This window comes from Protopterus annectens, chromosome 8.part0, assembly GCF_019279795.1.
Source record: "Protopterus annectens isolate FY-2018-M chromosome 8.part0, PAN1.0, whole genome shotgun sequence".
NCBI classification, from domain to species: Eukaryota; Metazoa; Chordata; order Ceratodontiformes; family Protopteridae; genus Protopterus; species Protopterus annectens.
The window spans coordinates 341,406,787-341,426,722 of record NC_056741.1 but is presented as its reverse complement, the minus strand read 5'-3'; the positions used below and the strand labels follow the sequence as shown (position 1 = coordinate 341,426,722).

The 19,936-nt window shown below is 36.0% G+C and overlaps 1 protein-coding gene across 1 annotated transcript in view; it reads right to left on the bottom strand.

Moving 5' to 3' along the window:
* Positions 1-19,060, bottom strand: part of LOC122808231 (extracellular calcium-sensing receptor-like) — a 237,590-nt gene extending 218,530 nt beyond the window's left edge. The window contains exon 1 of the mRNA XM_044079194.1: positions 18,895-19,060. Coding sequence (XP_043935129.1) covers positions 18,895-19,060 — 166 coding nt within the window. The remainder of the gene's footprint in view (positions 1-18,894) is intronic.
* Positions 19,061-19,936: the final 876 nt, after the last annotated feature.

Here is a 19,936-nt window from a genome sequence, read left to right as displayed (position 1 = left end):
CTTCCTTATGCAAAGCTTGCCATGGAGCACCACAAACCACTGCTAATTCCCATTCTAAATTAAAAAACTCTGACAATAAATATGCATGTGCTGATACTTTGCCATTGGTTGCGCATATAAGCTTACCAGCGTTTTGCTTCAAATATCAGTTTTTGACAAAAGAAAAAAATAATGTCATTGGCTTGCATTAATCAGACGTATTTTAAAAGTTTGTTACTTTCAAGATATGATGTGTTCTGTTATGCTGTTTACTCTGTACATACTGTAAATGGTGTTTGCACTAGAACACATTAGCCTTGCAAATGGTTTACAGTGGTGTGGAACTTTTTGGATACACACTTGAGTAATATAAGGTAGTATACTTTCATATATTTGAAATGTATGTCTTGTATTTACTCAGCATAATGTAGACACACACATTACAAATTATTCACAATGATACACTAATTAAGATTTGCATACATTGGTTTTGTTAATTTAGGAATACATGGGTGGCACTCTACAGGTTGACAACTATGATTATCAACTTCATATAAATGGTCAAAACACCATGATGTAAAACATGTCAGTCATTCACACTATAACAATACCCAAATGAAGTGATGTAGAAGGTTTTGCTGCAGTATGCAGTGAATTGTGATCAACACATCAATGTTTTGTCAGCCTGTCAAGACACATTCTTAATCACCCAAACATGATGTACACTACACATATGTGCTGTCTATCACTTGTAGTGAGACTTCTCCTGTTGCGCCAATGGTTGATACAATGTACTCTTGTTTGTGTAGTTAGATGGGCAGGTCTTTGAATCCAGCAATAACTGACAATTGTGTGTGTGACTCTAGTGCTAGATAGGACTGGCTTACCCACTAGATCTGGTGAGTACACTTCAACTCAGTTCAAACATTTACACAAGGGGAAGATCCGCCCATCAATTTCAGTTCCTTTAAGCCTAAAGATTTGCTTTGCAACACAGTAATGATGTCATCCCTTCAAGAGCGCCCTGTGTCACACATCTGTGGTGCTAGTAGTTGATACAATGTACTCTAGCTTGTGGACTTAGGTAGGCACATGTTTAAATTCAGCAATGACTGACTACTGTATGTGTGACTCTAGCACTAGATAACAGTAGTTTATCCAACCAATCTGGGTATAGACTTCCACTCAGAAAAAACATTTACACTGGAAGAGGGCTCATCTATTAATTTTAGTCCTTATGAGCTCACACATCTGCTTTGCCACCCATTGATGAGGTCATCCCTTCAACTATGCTCTCACACTTGAATTAAGGCTTCTTCTGTGGCACTGGAATTAATACAATTAATATGTCAGTGTGTGAGTACAGTGATATGTATCACTGGATTATCCAACATGTAGTGTGTACACTTTCATTAAGACAAAACCATTGCACAGGGAGAGGCCTCCTACAACTCTGTTGCTTTCTTTTGAGCCATCATATATGCTTTGCAACACAATGATGATGTCATGCCTTTAAATATGTTCTATCTCAAACGTGTAGTAAGAGTTCTATTGTGGTGCATGCAGTTAATACACATTTCTTTAGCTTGTAGACTTTGATAGACAGGTGTTCAAATCCAGCTAGGGCTCCATAATTTGTGTGTGAATGTAGTGACATGAAACACTACCTTTTCCAATATTCAAACTTTTTCATCACTTTTACGTCAAACCTAAGCATTGATGAAGTCATCCCTTTAAAATATAGATTTTTATAAAATGTAGTAAAACTTCTCTTGTGACAGATATCATTAATACAGAGTTTTTAGCATGTATGCTTAGGCAGGTGTTCAAATCTGGTAATGTATATGTGCAAAACAATAGGGGCAGACAGGATTGACTTACCCAACAGATGATGATACAGCTGACTTACAGGTGTGTAAACAGTAACATGGTTAAAAGCTTTTGTTCCCTCAATATACATTTTAGTACCTATATGATCATTCAAAAACATTGCCCAAGTCAGAACTTGAAGTGCATCCTTCCTGAGACCTATACTTTAAAGTCTCCTGTGGTAGAAGCCATTGAAACACAGCTCTCTAGAGTGTTGACGCACATAGGCAGGTGTTTGAATCTGGCAATTTATGTCTGTAAGACAGACAGGAGTGGCTTACACAACCAATGATGATATGGCACACTCACAGTTATATGAACACTAACAGGGTTAAAGTTTTTTAAGGCCTCATACTATGCTTTAGGGGAGCCATAACCATTCCAACACACTACTGATGTAATTCCTTTAAGTGTGTGCTTCATCAGGTGCCATTATTTCTGTAGTGTCAGTGGTTTATATACACCTCCTTGAACTAAGACCTCTGGCAGGCATTTAAGTGGGGCAATGTGTAAATACTTAGTATGTAAGAAAATGCTTAAAGGCAGGATTTGCTTGTCCATAAGGAATGATATTTATAATATGAATTACTGGAACAATTTACAGTTGTGGAAATAAAGGGCAACTTTTGCACTCCCTTTAATGAAAGGTATATACATTCAAACACAATGCCCAGGTTACCCCTTCAAGTGTATATTATATGACAGCTATTATGTGAATTCTTGTGTGGCATCATCAGCTAGTGCACAGAGCAAGAGGAACTTGATGTGATTTGCACACATTCAACTCCAATTGTGTATGTATTTTATTATTTTGTTCACAGTATAGTGGTGAAAGGCAAGAATGGCTTATGCAACAGATCTTGATGTGTGCCATGCTGCAAAGTATAGTAGGACATGTTTTCTGATACTTTGCCTTGTAGTGGGTAGGTGTTTTTAATGCATTCATTGCTGAACTTCATTATGTGCATGCCCAGTATAATGATATGACAAAGGACATTAAGAAATCATTTTTGTGAAATAATTATCGCCATTTGTTGTCTTGCAAAAAAACTTCTTAGAATTTGCCTCTGACAACATGTCTCTGTCGATGTCTACACAATTAAGGTAGTGACCCATGCATGGGGAACACCAATATTGTTATAAACCAGGATACATGTGTAGAATTTTCAACATATCACTCACTTCTTAATGTTAATGTTGCACCTGTTTGTGAGTTATGGTTGTATACTGTCATGCAGGCATTACAAATAAGTTGTACAAGGCTCAGTTCAGGGGAAAATTATGATTTACAACACAATGCTATACTGCATTTCAGAGGTGTACTTTCTCAGAATGTATGTAACTGTGCATGTGTGGAAGCAACAGCAGGAAATACACAAATAATATAATGGTTACACTGGCACAACTGCTTTATTCTCCAATCACATTCAAAAATAAAGTGAAACAGTTCATGTAGCAGATGATATGACACAATACCACCAGTAAGAATTTATATATTTTTTTGCTTACGTCTTCAATGAGGTAACTATCCATGTGTGATCGTCCTTTCACACACACCTAGATCATGTTCATAGGCATATACTGCCATTCATGCGCACACAATACAAATGTAACTGAAATGCCTTCATATAACTTTTATCTTAATATATGTCACATGACCATGCCCCATTTCTCCCAAGTATGTACATTTCATCTGTTAGAGTTAAACAGCCATAACAATGTATTGCAGCATAGTCTTCTATTAATATGCTGCAAATAGTGACCGTTCTGTTTCTATGGCAGGTCTTTGTGGACTGTACTACATAACTATTTGGGGTGTATTAATAGTCTCACTTTCAACGCTCTCCAATATGCATGTTGTACTTGTATGGGAAGTACTGAACAAGTGTTCATTACTTTTCTCATTTGGTCCCCATTTCTATATATGGGTAATTTCCCATTACTCCTTCAGAATTTCTTTAATAAGTATGAGGCGAGGAAGGGTTAAAATTGTCTTAAACTTCAGTTCATTTCTATGGAAAATACTGACTTTATTTAATTTCCCAATATAAAATACAATGCAGGTGGTGTTCCCTAAATATGCCCTACCTAAAATATATGCAATGTCCTCTACTGTATCATCTTTCCTTGTAAACTGGTATCATACCACTCAGATGTCACTAATATTCATGGACTTCACTGATTGTGAGTTACATTGTAGCTCTGTCCCTCTTAATCCTTTGTAAAATGGGGTGACTTTGGGGAAAAGGTGGTGAATTATACTTAATAGTAGTCAATGACAATGATTACAGGTGTAGCCTTTTTTTGTGTCAAAAATGTAAATTAAAATCACACTTACCTCTATCAATATTTCAGTTTTACAGTCATATAAAAGAGTCCCTAATTAATTTTGTATTTCTCCCTAATTCTGTTAAGGCTTGTACCTGATTCTGTTTATACAAAACAGTTTCTTGTTAGGCTCCCCCTGCCTTTTATTTATGTATTCCAATTTGCCTTATCTGTTAATTTGTCATTCACACATACTCACTTACTGAGCTAAATCTTATTTATTAATCTGTGTTTGTATTGTGCACACAAGCACTGCTGTACTTCAGCATGGCCATAAGTATGTGCTCTGGCCACACAAAGATGCTGCTTGATCTGTAGAGTAATTGAAACTCCTGCATATTCAGTTAATAATGCTGATCATCATACACAGCTGGCCGATTGAGTTAGCTTTAATACAACATGCATGAACTGTTAATGAAGCCCTGTATTATCATATCAAAATATTTTGTTATTCTCTGAGCACATTTACTTGGTATCTTGTGGAAGTATTCTTTTATCATACCTGCACTTTCACAGGGTATCCTTTGAATGTATTCACTTACTGCACCTACACTGTTTAGGTATTATGTACTGCTGTTAGGTATAGATTGTTCAGATGGCTGAGAGGGATGACTTGGACTGGTGTTTGGCTGAATTTGAATATGTTCCTATGACAGTTTCTTGATCTTTCTGGTTATAGATTCAGCCTTGGGTGATTCAGACCCAGGTCCTATGGGATCAATTAAAATCTGTCTCATGACCTTTAGCCCATTAATTCATCACATTATTCACATCTCTTTGAGGAAGGGGGAATTCCAATATTTCTTAAAGAAGGCACTTGTAACCCCTCTTTGGATCAGAAAATTTTGGACAGCCACCATCCTGTCTCTAATCTTCCCTTCATTGATAAGATGGGTTTATATTATATTCTCGAAAGTCAGCAATGTCGAATCTGAATATCAAATGCTCAGAATCTCAAGCATGTAAATGGAAATCTCCATAAGGAGAGATTTCCGTTTACTGCAATGTACTGCGGTCTCGGAGTTGGTATATTTAAGTAGCGGGGGGTGTGCAGGAGGGCTTGCACCCCCTGCTTAAACCCGTTAGGGTACTTTTTTTGTTTTTGTCTTTTCATACGGTCGACATTTGAAGACATCGACCATATGGTGTCGACCATATGTTGTTCGATGTTTTCAACCGTTGATCTTATAATATAGACCCGATAAGATTACTGAAAAGGTAGTTAATGCACAGCTGTATTGCCATGTAATGTCTTGAGAGCTTTAGTACCAAAGTGACTCAGGCTGTAAATCTAGACATGGAGCAGAGACAGTACTCACAAGAGTTGTGAATGATCTCCTAATGATTACAGGTCAAAGAAAATATCTTTTCCTGATCATGCTCACTGTGTCTGTATATTTTGATATGGCATATCATAATATCCTAATTGCATGAATGAATTATTATTGTGGGATAACTGATAAGAGTTTTGAATTGGTTCAGATCTTACAATTTTGGCGACACAAAGGATGTAGTTTCTGGCTGAATTTCATCATGCATATACACCTTAGAGTGTGATGCACCACAAGGCTCAATCTTGGGTCTTTCATTAATAACTATATATATATATATATATATATATATATATATATATATATATGTGTGTGTGTGTGTGTGTGTGTGTGTGTGTGTGTGTGTGTGTGTGTATATATATATATATATATATATATATATATATATATATATGTGTGTGTGTGTGTGTGTGTGTGTGTGTGTCTGTTTAAATGTGTGTGTGTATATATATATATATATATATATATATATATATATATATATATATATATATATATATTGCTTTCTCTCTCTCTCTCTCTCTCTCTGTATATATATATATATATATATATATATATACACACACATACACATACACACACAGGTATATATCTTGCTCTTGAGAAAGGGTATTTCTTAACATTAACAGACTTTGCCTATTAGACTGCTTGGAGTCTCTTCCTGATAGGACATGCTTAAACTGACCAAAATTTACTCACCCCCCCCCCCCAAAAAAAAAAGAACAACTCTACACTGGTGTTAAATTCTTTCCATTTAACTATTCCACTGCTTTGTCCATTTCTGGTGATAATCACTTTGAAGTTGTGTTTTCAGGTGTGTATGCTGGTTATCATCCTTAGTGCAAAGCTGACTTTGAGGATCAGCTGTTATCCGTTATAAAAACATCTAATTTTCATCTTAGAAAGTATCACCTTTTGTAAACATTCTGTGCATAGATTCAATCATTTGGTAGCTGTAAATAAGCTGGTGTTGTTCCAACAACAACCTTTAAATACTACACCAATTAATAAATTAATTAATCAATCAGTCTGTCTATTCCCCTCTGAAATGTGATTAGTTTCCTTAAAGAAACAATACTCCGATGTCTACATTCCATCCCTGAGGCATATAAGCCTGATATTTCAGAATAAAATATATTTCTTTTTGCTGTAACCAAAACCTTAAATTCAGCCTGTGGTGTGTTACATGCTGTAACAACACCGTATGCCTTAAATCACTCAAATCATGTTGCTCATAAATAAAATGACAATACTGGGCTCATCATTCCTGTGTTGCTAATGTCACTGACATGTTTAAAAATCCTTTTCTTCATCTCTCTCTTTGTTTACCCAATACATATTATTGGATAACCACACATTACAGAATAAATAACCCCTACTGACTTACATGTAAGAAGCTGCATCCTAAAAGTTTCCTCATTAAAGAAACAGACCTCCCCTTGTTGCATAAGTTCACAAGCCTGGCAATTCATACACCTAACATTATTCTTATTATTACACAAACTTAGGTTTCTTATAATAGTTACTATATACTACAGATCAGAGAATCTTGAGCTCCAGCTAAATGTAAATTTCTGGGGAGTCAGAGATTATGCACTTTAAAACAACATCTGAAAGAAGTCTGTACCAACGCTTAAACAACAGCCAAAAATATACAACCAGGCAATCAATCCAGCTAGAATTATATGATAAAACAATATTAAAAAAAATATTAAAAAAATTTAAAAAAAATATAAAAAAATAAAATTCCACCAGGAAACATTATGGTCAGAATTAAAAAAAAGAACTTTTTATTATGTTAGTACAAACTTTCGCAATTAGCTTCATCAGCCATAATACAATTAAAACACTTCACATTTAAATAGAAAGTAAAAATCACATGAGCTACCGACAATTAAAAATCACATGAACATTCAACAATTAAAAATTAAAGCAACAGATCAAACATTAATTTATCTTATTGTGCAATTTCAGTGAACAAGAAACAAACTCACACACTGTGTGTATTTAGCAGAAGATGGCAGTAAAAATACCTTTGTAGTCCAACAAGGGTTCTCTTCACAGAATGTATACCAAAGTCCAAAATATTAAAAATAAATGTAATAAAACACACAGAACATGAAGTAGTAGTAAAATCCAAAAAGAAATCCAAGTACAAATCGTTAAGCGCTTTCATCCCTGAATTGTGGAACTTCTTCAGAACCATAAAACCTTATAACACTAATAACCTTTAAATAAATATACAACCCTTCAATTTAAAAAGTCATATGACTCATATCAATTAAAACAGCAATTAGTGTGTTATGCAGCACCGTTGCTTGAAACTCTTTCATGTAACTTTAAAGGGTTAAGTCATGTTAAAAAAGCAACTAACATTTTTAATATTTCCTGTTCTATTAAATACAAAAATATCTGAAACTTCTTCTTCTTCTTCTTCCTCTTTTGGCTTTTCCCGGTTAGGAGTCGCCACATGGTGTTTAAAACTTGAAAAAAAATACAATACATTAGAATGTATTTACAGCACTATTGCTTAGAATCTTTCCTTGTAACTTTTAAAGGGCTAAGTCTTACAGAAATGCAACTAATGTTTTTAGCAATTTCTTGTGGTACTAGTTACAAAGTGGTCTAAGGCAGTGGTGTTGAGGCTTGTAAAACTATAATATATTTAAATGTACAGTAACTTTAAAAAATGCTTGTTTTAAAACAACCAAATTTGGATAAAAAGTAGGTAAAATACTAACCTCAGAAATGTTATGAAATTTATCCCCCCTACCCCCCTTTCCATACAAAAAACATCATACCAAGGTAATAAAAATGTAAGAATGAACAGATTGTCATAAACCCATAAATGATAATTCCTTAAAATCACTCATTTGGAAAACTTCAACTCAATTACGTGTCGAAGATCCAGATTTCCTATAACTCCTGAGTTTTAGGTTTTAAAATAGGAAAAATGGACACATTCTCATTAAGACCTGGAGACACTCTGGCATTCAATTTAAATTGTCAAAAAGTTCTCTTTTTTTTCTATTTCCCACCCCTTTCGTTTCTAGGGATGATATCCATAATTGTAAACTTAAATTTGGGATCTCCTGTGCAGCTGAGAATCAACCTCTGTAACTATTGTACATCTAATTTTTTATATCAGGTATATGACTTGTCATTTAGTCAGGATCTGACTAACTGCTATTTTGTGATACTTGACTTTGATTCTCTTTCTTACGTCGATACCTAATGATGAAGGCATTGAGTGTCTCAGGAATTATTTGCCAGCTGTTGTACATCTTAGTGCACAGCAAACTAATATAATATTAAACTCTTAGATATGACATTAGTCAATAATATTTTTGTTTCAAGATCATTACTATAAACAAAATAAGGGGGTGGTAATAGGTACGCCCATTGGCAATACATATGCAGATATTATGTACCTTTGGGAGAGAAAATATATTCTCTCTGAGAATGGAAATCTGTATTATGCCTATGTCCTTTTCTATAAAAGGCTTGTGGATTACCTGTTTTTAATATGGGGAGGGACTTTAGCTACATTGTATGAATTTATAAGTTATATACTTAGTACTACACATTTTTTCACTTTAAAAAAAACAGTGCATGAAATGTGCATAGATTTTTTGGACGCAACACTAATTAAAATGCATATGAAAGGTTAAAGACTACACTATACAGGAAGGAAGTTAAACATAATACTTACTTACATAGAACAAGTATGCCCCCCTTTTGTATTTAATAATGTAGTTAAAAATCAGATGGTGCATAAAGCTAAACTTAATACTATTGACACTATGTATGTACACATGGATATACTAGCTGATGAGTTCGCCCAAAGACGGATTAATTTGAGATGTGTAAATATTATAAAACAAAATATAAGTAATAAAAGAGATACTGAAGCTAAGCCTATATTTTCTGAGAAAAATTTCACTCATGCAGTTTCAACATCTAGACATAACTAGTGTAGATGTATGCTTACTGATAATAGAAATCCTGTCAAGAATATTAAGAAATATTGGCCTTTGGTATATCAAGTACCTGAACTAAAGAGCACATTGGACAGAGAGCCATGTTTTGGGTTTTTATTTATTTAACATTTGTTTACCAGGAAAGTCTGACTAGGACAGAGCCCATGTTCAGTAGAGTCCTGGGGAGAAATGCTCTGGACACATGTCTATGGAATGTAGGAGGAGACCCATGTGAACACAGGGAGGACATGCAGACTCTGCACATAATGGCCTCAGCTGAGAAGTGAGCCAGAGAAACTGTTGCTGTGAGGTGACACTAACCGCTGCACCACCAGGTATAAGAGGCGTTATAACATAAAAGATAAATTATGCTATAGGGAACAGATGAAAACCATTAATGTGCTGAGAAGTAATAAGAAAGGTTCTTTTAAATGCAATAGCTGTACCTATTGTTCTTATATGTATATTGATAAATCTGTACAACATCCAGTGTTTGGTGATACTTTTATGCCAAATGCTCATGGAACTTGTGATAATAAAAATTTAATTTACATGGCTAAGTGTGTTGTATGCAAAGCATACTATATTCATTAAATGGTAGCATTTTATAAAGCTGAATATAAATTATAATTAGAACAGTGCTGCTTGTTTTTATACTTGATTTTGACTGGCATTCCAGTAATGTATTTAAAAAGTAATTTATTTTCATGCCTCACAATCTGTTTCCATCTGGATATTAAGTAAGTTGTCATGTAGCCAATGCATTGAAATATTTTTTCTTCTACACTTCATTTTGTCTTGAATTTAATTAAAGTTCCAGTTGTTGTGCTTTTGAGCATAGCTCCCACTGATACTATATTAGTAAGACAAATCACAAATTAAAAGAATGGATTGGGGATCATATATCGGAAAGTAACAGGAAAATGCATACTAATGCACTTTATATTAGTGAAGCTAGTGACAGTTTAAATTTATGATTTTGCATTTGATTAATATGACTGAAAAGGTATAACTTAAATGGATTCTGAGATTTAGAGTGCATGTGGTTCCATGTTTAAATGGAACCCTTACCATTAAACCTATTTTAAAGGAATTGCACAATAAGATAAATTAATTTTTGATCTGTTGCTTTAATTTTTAATTGTTGAATGGTCATGTGATTTTAAATTGTTGGTAGTTCATGTGATTTTTACTTTCTATTTAAATGTGAAGTGTGTTTAATTGTGTTAGGCCTGATGAAGCCAAGTTTCTACTAGCTTAAAAGGTTTTTAATATACTAACACTTCCTGATAACATTAACCAACTGAGGTGTAAAAATAACTGTGTGTAGACACACACATATAGGACAAAACTTTTCTCCAAATTCATTTAGTCCTACTATGCTCTTAATATAATTGCTACCAATACATGTGCTTACTTTTGCCTTCAATAAACTTTGAAGTGGTCCTAATAACTGTTGTTTCTTGACTGACACAAACACAAAATGAATTTCTGGGTCTTTATCTTTTCTGAAAGACTTCAATCTTGCATAAACTAAAAACATGGCTGGTGATTCCCTGCTGAGTGAGGAAAGTAAACCTATATTTTTTTGTCTCAGTTGCTTAAAGTGGTATAGATGTCTTCTGTTTTTCCTGTTCCATTTTATTTTCTGCTTAAAGAAATCTGCTTGGCCTGGAGTGTTTTGTCTTTCCTATGTGAGAAATAGAGACATTATCTAGGCCACATATTTCACGTGTTCTTTTTTATTGGTTAAATGGTTAGTTGAGCGATTCTTAAATACACAGTGAATTTTTGGGTCTTTGCCTTTTCTGAAATACTTCAAGCCTGTATAAACTAAAAGGACTGTAGGGGATTCCCTGCTAGTTATTTTTCCCACCCCACCCCCTTTATTGATCTTCTTTTTAAACCTGGTGATTTTAAGCTGCCCACCCTTACTGTAAATTGAGCTTTATAACTCCTCCCTTTCTACACTGCTGTTGATATCTTGAACCGTTTGCCTTGTCTTGTGCTTGTTTGAAAACAGTGTGTTTTGCCTCTCATTGTCTGTTCTGCTGATTTACTTGATCTGGATTCATTATCTACCTAGCTATTGGATAAAGTACAATATTTTTACACTCTAACAAGGACTTTTCTGTGTTTTTACATCAAGAGGTCAGTGGATTTTCCATCTAGTGCACTGGGTGGTAGCCTAGTCTGTTAAAATTGGAGAAACACTTGAGATTTCTGCATGTAGTTTCATTGGCTGGAGGGCCTAATAATCAGCTTATCTTGTTTTCAGTGCCTTTATAAACTCTGTTCAATTGAGTGGTTCTTGACTCATTTCTACAAAGCAAAGTACTTTAATTGAATAATCACACATTTTAAGCTGTTTAAAGTGCACTGCTATATTTATTTATTTATTTATTTATTTATTTATTTCAGGCTATACAGCTATCTTTACATTTGTTTGCTTCTGGTAACATTTTACTCTGGACACCCGTTTACTGTGCTTTTACATTAGGAGGATTAGGATTATTCATCTAGTAGGTTTTTACCTAGTCTATCTGAGCTGGGAAGCACACAAAAGGGCTCTAAGTGTAGTTGTTGTATTGACCTGAGGGCTCAGTCAGTTTTTGCATTTCTAGTGCTGGTATAACCTCGGCACATTTGCATAGAGCTGCTCACTGTGCTAGTGCCCTGTACAGATGCACTCATATGAAACAGTGCTTATTTTCAATATACTGTGAAAGTTTACTGTGCTAGTTCCTTTATTATTGCACCCAAGACTATTGCTGTTCAGAGAGCATCTGATGTGTCACTGGGCAGCAACACTGGGTAGGGCAGCTGCAGATTATACCATGTAAGCATACTTCCCTCATCTGGTTACAAACACCCTCCACTCCTATTCCTTTCATGTACACATTAGGACATGCACCCATGAATAGGCACTTTCCTGCTATCTCAGCATCCAGCATGGTGGACATGGGTATCCTAAGGCAATGTAATAATTGCCTTATGTACATTCACACCACTTAATTCTCGAACAGACAATATAGTTTGTGAGAGATGCAGTTACACATTGACATTGAAGGCTAGACTCTCACATACAGACACAAAAAGCAACAAACAGGTTGTCAGCAATTCACATGTTACTCACCGCACCCACATATGTGGAGGTGCTCACATGTAACGTAACCAAACCTCAAAGGGCTCTCAGTCATAGTTCTCAGGAAGTCTACATGCAGACAGACAAGACAATCACAACACATAAAGTCAAATCTCATTGTGTCTCAACTACGAAGACCATAAGGCAAAACACTTCACAACCCTATATTCTGGTCATAGAAGACTCCATTGTAAGACACAATGATGTCCCTCTTATTTATTTATGTATTTATTTGTCTTTTGTTAACCGGGTTAGTCCACTGGGCTGGTGGTCCATTTTCAGTGGAGACCCAAGAAGAAAAGCTCCACATAAAGAAACAAATTACAGAGTTTATATCTGCTCTACATGCATTTGTGACATAAGCAATATAGTACAAAGTATCATAAAGTCATGCAATAAGGACAATTAACAATTAACAATTAATATAAAATCAACAGTAATTGTGCTCTAGAAATGCTGGGTGGGTCAGAGTTAGCTGAGGTGGTGACAGGTACAAGAGGGAGAGTAGGCCAGGTAGCTCTTTGAATCTCTTTTGAAAATAATGGAAGAGTGGATAGAGCATAGATTATTAGGGAGCTTGTTCCAAGTTTGAGACATTGAGCATTTATAAAGTAATTTACCTATAGTTTTATTGGGTCAAGAAGGTGTTGGTCAGTGCTGAGGAAAGATTGGGAAGGTTTGTATGGGGATAGGAGGGTGGACAGGGAGGGGCAGTTGGCAGGTTTATAAAGTAGAGAATGCATCATTTGAAGTTGAGAATGTTGGATCAGTTGAGGGAATTCAAGCCACTGAAGTTGTTTGAGGGCAAGGCAGTGGTGGGATTTGTATGGAAAGGTGCAGGCAAATCTAGTTATCTGGTTGTATGTTTGATTGGGTTTGGTTAAAAGATTTGCTTGGAGGTGGATAAAAATAGGGAAAGCACAGAGTAGGCAAGGGAGGAGGTAGGCTTGAGCAAGGGAGGTCCTAGAGGTAGTAGATAAGAATTCAGACTGAGTTTTTGATTGTTTTTTTTGATGGATGGTTGGATGTGAAAGTCAAATTTCAGTTGATCGTCAATTGTGATACCTAGAAGTTTGGTATGTGAGAATTATGGGCTGAATAAGGGAGAGGTTACAGTTAGTTGCCTGTCAAGGGCCAGGATTCACCAGATAACAGAAGCACTCAGGTCACTTACCCCTAAGTTCCATGATGACTCAGGCGTAGTCCATGTGGGTGTGAATGGATTGAGATGTACCTCCTTGGAATATATGAAGAGAGACATGATTGAGCTCTCAGAATATGTGTCACAGGCAGTTATGAGCCTAGCACTGAGCAGAAGTCTACTTTCTTCAAAAATGATACCACAATACCAGCAGAAAATTATCAACCTTAACAATTGGCTTAGCTACTGGTATCATTCCAAAGGGGTCCAATACTTGTCAGCCTGGAAGGACATGGTTGATAGGCCACACTGCTTTTCCAGGGATGGTCTTCACCTGTCGCTGTAAGCTTTTGGATATTGGCCAACACCATCCACCCCTACAGTGCTTTTATTAGACACTGCCAACCAGACAAACCTTCCAAAATAACAAAAGCTACTCAGGGCAAGCTAAAGGTGCTACTGCTGAATACTAGGAGCCTCATCAAGAACCTGCCCTCCCTGGAAGCTCTCCTCACCCTGGAGAATTATGACACTAGTGCAGTTACTGAAACATGGTTCAAAGCGACAGAAAGTACTCCAGCTGTGCATGGCAATAATGTCTTTCACACATTCCAACCACCCACTGAACATGAAAGAGCTAAAGGCGTAGGTGTATCCTTCCAGGCTGACAAGCATTGGACCCCTTTGGAATGATACCAGTAGCTAAGCCAATTGTTAATGATGATTCAGGCATAGTCCATGTGGGTGTGAAAGGCTTGAGATGTACCTCCTTGGACTATATGAAGAGAGACATGATTGAGCTCTCAGAATATGTTTCACAGGCAGTTATGAGCCTAGCACTGAGCAGAATTCTACTTTCTCCAAAGATGATGCCACAATACCAGCAGAAAATGATCAACCTTAACAATGGCTTAGCTACTGGTATCATTCCAAAGGGGTCCAATACTTGTCAGCCTGGAAGGACATGGTTGATAGGCCACACTGCTTTGCCAGGGATGGTCTTCACCTGTTGCCTGTAAGCATGTATAGAGTTACTCCAGGCCTGGGTTACAGTGGGTAAGAACCTTATTCAAGTTATAGCCAGTTGTAGATCCCCTTCCATGGCTCATGGTGCCCATGAAGTCTACTTGACAAAACTAGAGACAATGACAATCCAGATTTTACTGAACACACTGGTTATGAGGATTTCAATTATCCCACCATTACCTGGGAAACCTATACTATCCCTAACTTGCTAGAGCAAAAGTTCCTTGACTTTGTTAATTCAAATGCCCTGGAACAAATTGTCCATACTCTGACAAGGGGAACAAACATTCTAGATATGGTCCTCGCCAACATGTCAAACAGATGCACTGCCTCAACTGTCGGACCATCATTAGTTAAAACTGACCACAAATCAGTCACCTTTGAGCTAGCATTAACACCAGAACTCAACAAGGGTGAAATCAGACTAAAAACATAACCAAGGCAAACTATATACTCCTAGGTGAAGGTATAAATGCATTCCAAGCCCCACCCCAAGCTGGAAGTGGTAACTATGCCGAAGCTTACACTAAAGCACTGTACAATCACTTGCATAAGTGTATAAACTCAGCTGTACCAGAAAGAATCAAAACTAGAGCCTCAAGTAAAAGCAAGCTGCCATGGTGGACATCCAGCATCAACAAACTTTACAATAAATGCAAAAAATTCCTGTCCAAGAAAACAAAGGCAAGCCCCCAACAAAAGAGAAGCACCCTCCTCACCTCATCAGACAAATAAGACAACTTGTCAAATCCTCCAAGGGCTTCTTTGAGAGAAACTTAGCAAGTACATCCAAGGATAACCATAAGGCCTTTTACAGCTATGTATGTAACCTAAAGGGTAGGACCCAAGCGATAGGGATGGCAAAAATTTCACTCCCTTATCCCCTCTTAACGTACAACAAACCTTCCCCCAAACTTGTCCCCACCCTACATATCTGAAAAGCAGGTCCTCAAAAAAAGGAAAAAAAACACAGCCTCTCTGTGACCAGATGACATCCCAGGCTGTCTTCTAAACAGGCTAAAATATGAACTATGTACCCTTTTCATTCATAGCATAACCACAGGCTTTGTTCTGGTGGAATGGAGAACAGCAACAGTTATTTCCCTCCACAAAGGTGGCCTAGCAACAAACATGTGGAATTACAGACCCATAAGCCTGACCAGTCTCATCTGTAAGGCCATGGAACGTTTCATTATGGACCTCATAAATAAAGACATAGGTGACCTCCAAATGCTGAATCCTACCAATTTGGCTTTGTGAAGGGCAGATCCTGCCTGTTAAATCTGGTGGATTTCTTTGAAAATGTGACCAAGGCCATTGATGAGGGCAAATCTGTGCACATAGCATGCTTCGACGTCACAAAGGCTTTTGACAGAATCCCACATTCAGGCATTACCGATAAACTTAGCAACAACTGGTGTATTAGTTACTGTCTCAAACTGAATGCAAAAAAAATGCATTATCATTCCCTTCAGCACAAGCAACGTCCCTTCACACTATCAAATCTTTTAAGTCTATTTCTGGACAATTTTAGGCCAATAAAGCCAAGCCTCACTAGCTGTGGGCATGCATGTCTCTGCCTTCTTATATATAGCATGATCAACACAGTATAAGTGGAATGTTTGGCTAATATTTGGAAACACAGGGCTGACGTACCCAACTGATATCCATAAACATTAAGGTGACTGCAAAATATCCCAACTAACAAACTAAAACAATGAGTAAAAAGGTCAGAGTAAGTAAAGTAAGAAAGCAGAAACATGCATGTCCACAACTAGTGGGGTTTGACTTTATTGGCCTGAAATTGTCCATAAATAGAGTTAAAAGAAAAAGTCATGGACATTCAGAATTGCCTTTTAGCTGAAACACCTGATACTCTTAAAGGGTAATTTGCATATATCCCAATGTGTCCTCTAATACAAGAGGTTTAAGGTCTCATACAGTGGAAAGTCTAGCTTTGCTTGATTTTTCTTTTTGTGTTTTATAATTGATTATTTTTTTCTGTGTGACCGTTTTACTCATTTTTTTAGTTAGTTGGGATATTTTGCAGTCACCCTAATGTTTATGGATATCAGTTGGGTACGTCAACCCTGTGTTTCCAAATATTACCCAGATGTTATACTTATGTTGGGTTGATGATGCCATAAGAAGGCAGAAGTATGCATGTCCACAGCTAGTGGGGGTTTGGCTTTATTGACCTGAAGTTCTCCATAAATAGACTTAAACAAAAAAGCCACAGACATTCAGCATTGCCATTTAGCTTAAATACTTGATAGCTTTAAAGGATCATTTGCGTATATCCCATGTCACCTCTAATACAAGAGATTTAATGTATTGCACACTGGAAAGTCTAGCTTTGCTAGATTTTTCTTTTTGAAAATATTGTGGCTAAGAAAATTCAGTAGGATTATGACTATGTTTGTTATATAAGTCTTCCATTTGCAATCAAGTCATAAGCATCCTTTCATTCTGCTCATTATTCATAATAATAATAATATTTGCACCCAAACCTGCTGATTTTATCACTACATCCATATTATTTTTCTTGTAAAGATGGCTATTGTTCTTTAGTTAAATTAAGCTTCTTACACCATTTAAGATGTTTAGAATAAACTGTAAACATTTCTTTCAACACCACTTTATAAAAAGCTTGAATGGTAGAATAAATTTACATTTATATTCAGGTTTCAAGTATATTACAATATCCACCATCCAGCATACATCACTGTTGCTGTAATTCATTATATTGCACATGCATGTCCCTGTATTCCAAATAATTGTCACAGAAAGATAAATTCAATAAATCAGAATCTACCAACTAATTAACATAATTGTCATTATTAATTGAATTTACTACTGTAATATTAAAATAAGCTTTCAGATATAATTTACAGATAAACCTAAGCAGGTTTATCACAAAGTCAACCCCTTTGTATTTATATATTCATACAAATTTCACGCCTTTTAACCAAACAGTTTTAAATTATTAATTTAAATTAACATTCAATAAATTAATAAAATCCAAATTGTCCTCCAATGGCTCTATTTATAAATTGTCCATATAGTTACACAGTTCAAAAAAATAATTAATTTCACTAACTTATATACAATCTATTAAGTAGGCCATACAAATCCTCTACCTCTCCCTTTGCAAGATCGCAGGTTCATGATTCAGATTCATGCATCTCAACTCTTGTACTTTCTTTTCTCTTTGTTTTGCTCTTTGTCTCTCTCAGTTTGCATAGATGAAACCAGTACATGTGAAAGGAGGACATTGTACATCTTCATTTTATTCAACTGTAAAGTGAACTGCTCAAGGAATGGAAACCACTGATGATACAGAATAAATGCATGTACTCCCTGAGCATGTGACATTAGACAACTGATGACCAGTGGTACATCCTATAAGCTTGCTCAGAAGCTGCCATTGAAAACTTCTAAGATTTTTATAATCTCTTATGTCCCTCTCCAGTTTCTTTGCTCCCATTTACAACACTCTTCAGCAGCTTGTCAATACATTTCTTTAAAAAGAAATGCACATGGTGCAGAGGGACAGTGGTAGCATTGTCACCTCACAACAAGACGTTCTCCAGTTTGATTCTCAGCTGGGATGCCTTCTTTGTGGAGTCTACATGTCCTTCCTGCATTTGTGTGGGTTTTCTCTGGGTGTTCTGGTTTCCTCCCATGTTAGAAAGACATGTGTCCTGAGTGTTTCTCCCCAGATCTCCACTGAAAATTGGTTTTGTTCCAAGTCAGACTTTCCCAGTTAACAAATGTTAAATAAAACACCGATGCTTGCAATTAATCAAATTTCTTTTTAATTTCGATTATAATTTGCTTTTATTTGTTTGTCTTTCCACATCTCAATCGATTAAGATCCTCACCCATGTGGAGGTACATAGCAAACCAGTCCACCTTTCTTGAATCTGTTGATCCCCCTCAGTGAAGCCAAATGATTGCAGTTTATCTGTTCTTTGTGCATGAGTGGTAATACCTATATTCATATATTTTCTTAGAGTTAAAATACTACAGTACAAATTAAGTTACTGAATCAACAGTCTATTATCTTCATAACCAGTTGCTTTACACTACTACTTGTATAATTATAATGCAAATCACCAAATAAATCTACATTCTTTTGTAATCTTTCAGCATCCACAATCTGTTCCACTGGCTCATCTTCATCTTCATGTGAGACAACATTCACCTCATCCTCATTATAAAAAAATTGAGGAAATGCATCCAGATTGTCAAGTGACATATTGGTTACATCACTTATAAAACTGGATTCAACAATACAAACACTGTTCTGTACAATAAAACTTAACTTTTATTGGAATAGTAAAAGTCCCTGGCACCTTGGATCTCAAGCCTTCCGGGAAACAACTAAACAATCTCATAATAGCTTTTAAATAATACATCAATTATAAATTAATCAGTCAGGCCACCATTCTTGTGTTCCTGTGACATTCATGTTCTAAAATCTTGTTCTTCACCTCTTTCTTTGTTTCTCCAATATACATTTTTTGGACAACTATGCATAAGAGCATAGATAACCCCTACTGAATTACACACAAGGAGAGATGAAACCTCTGCCTCAAAAAATTCAACATCTGAGCACATTCTAGCAGCTATCACTAACTGTCCTTTAAAAATATTATTTTTCGTATATTTCAGATGGCAGCTGTAAAAATCTAAATAACTGTTTGAAAATTTTAGATTCAAGTTTTTGTATCACAAGGTTCTTAGATAATTCCACATCCAAATAATTTATATTTAAGTCAGAATGTTTGTAGGTGACAAATACCTAGAAAATAAAAAAGACAAACTGTTTTTTTAGAGTACCCCACCCCCTAAATCAGCAATGGTTTCATGGGAAAGGCAGAGTGAGGGGGAAGAGATGGAACAATGTGCAGCAATGGAAAAGATGAACAGTGGGAGCCATAAAATGAAGACATCAGAGAATGGGGTAGCGTATACATATGAGGAACATAAAATATTTAATTACACCAGACTAAACATAACAGAAAGTTATTTTAACTTATTTAAAAAAGGCTTGACATCTGTCCCTGGGAAGAGAACTGACAAAGCTGATGTCTTAATAGAATTAAAAATTTTTGCAAGAAAATTAAATCTA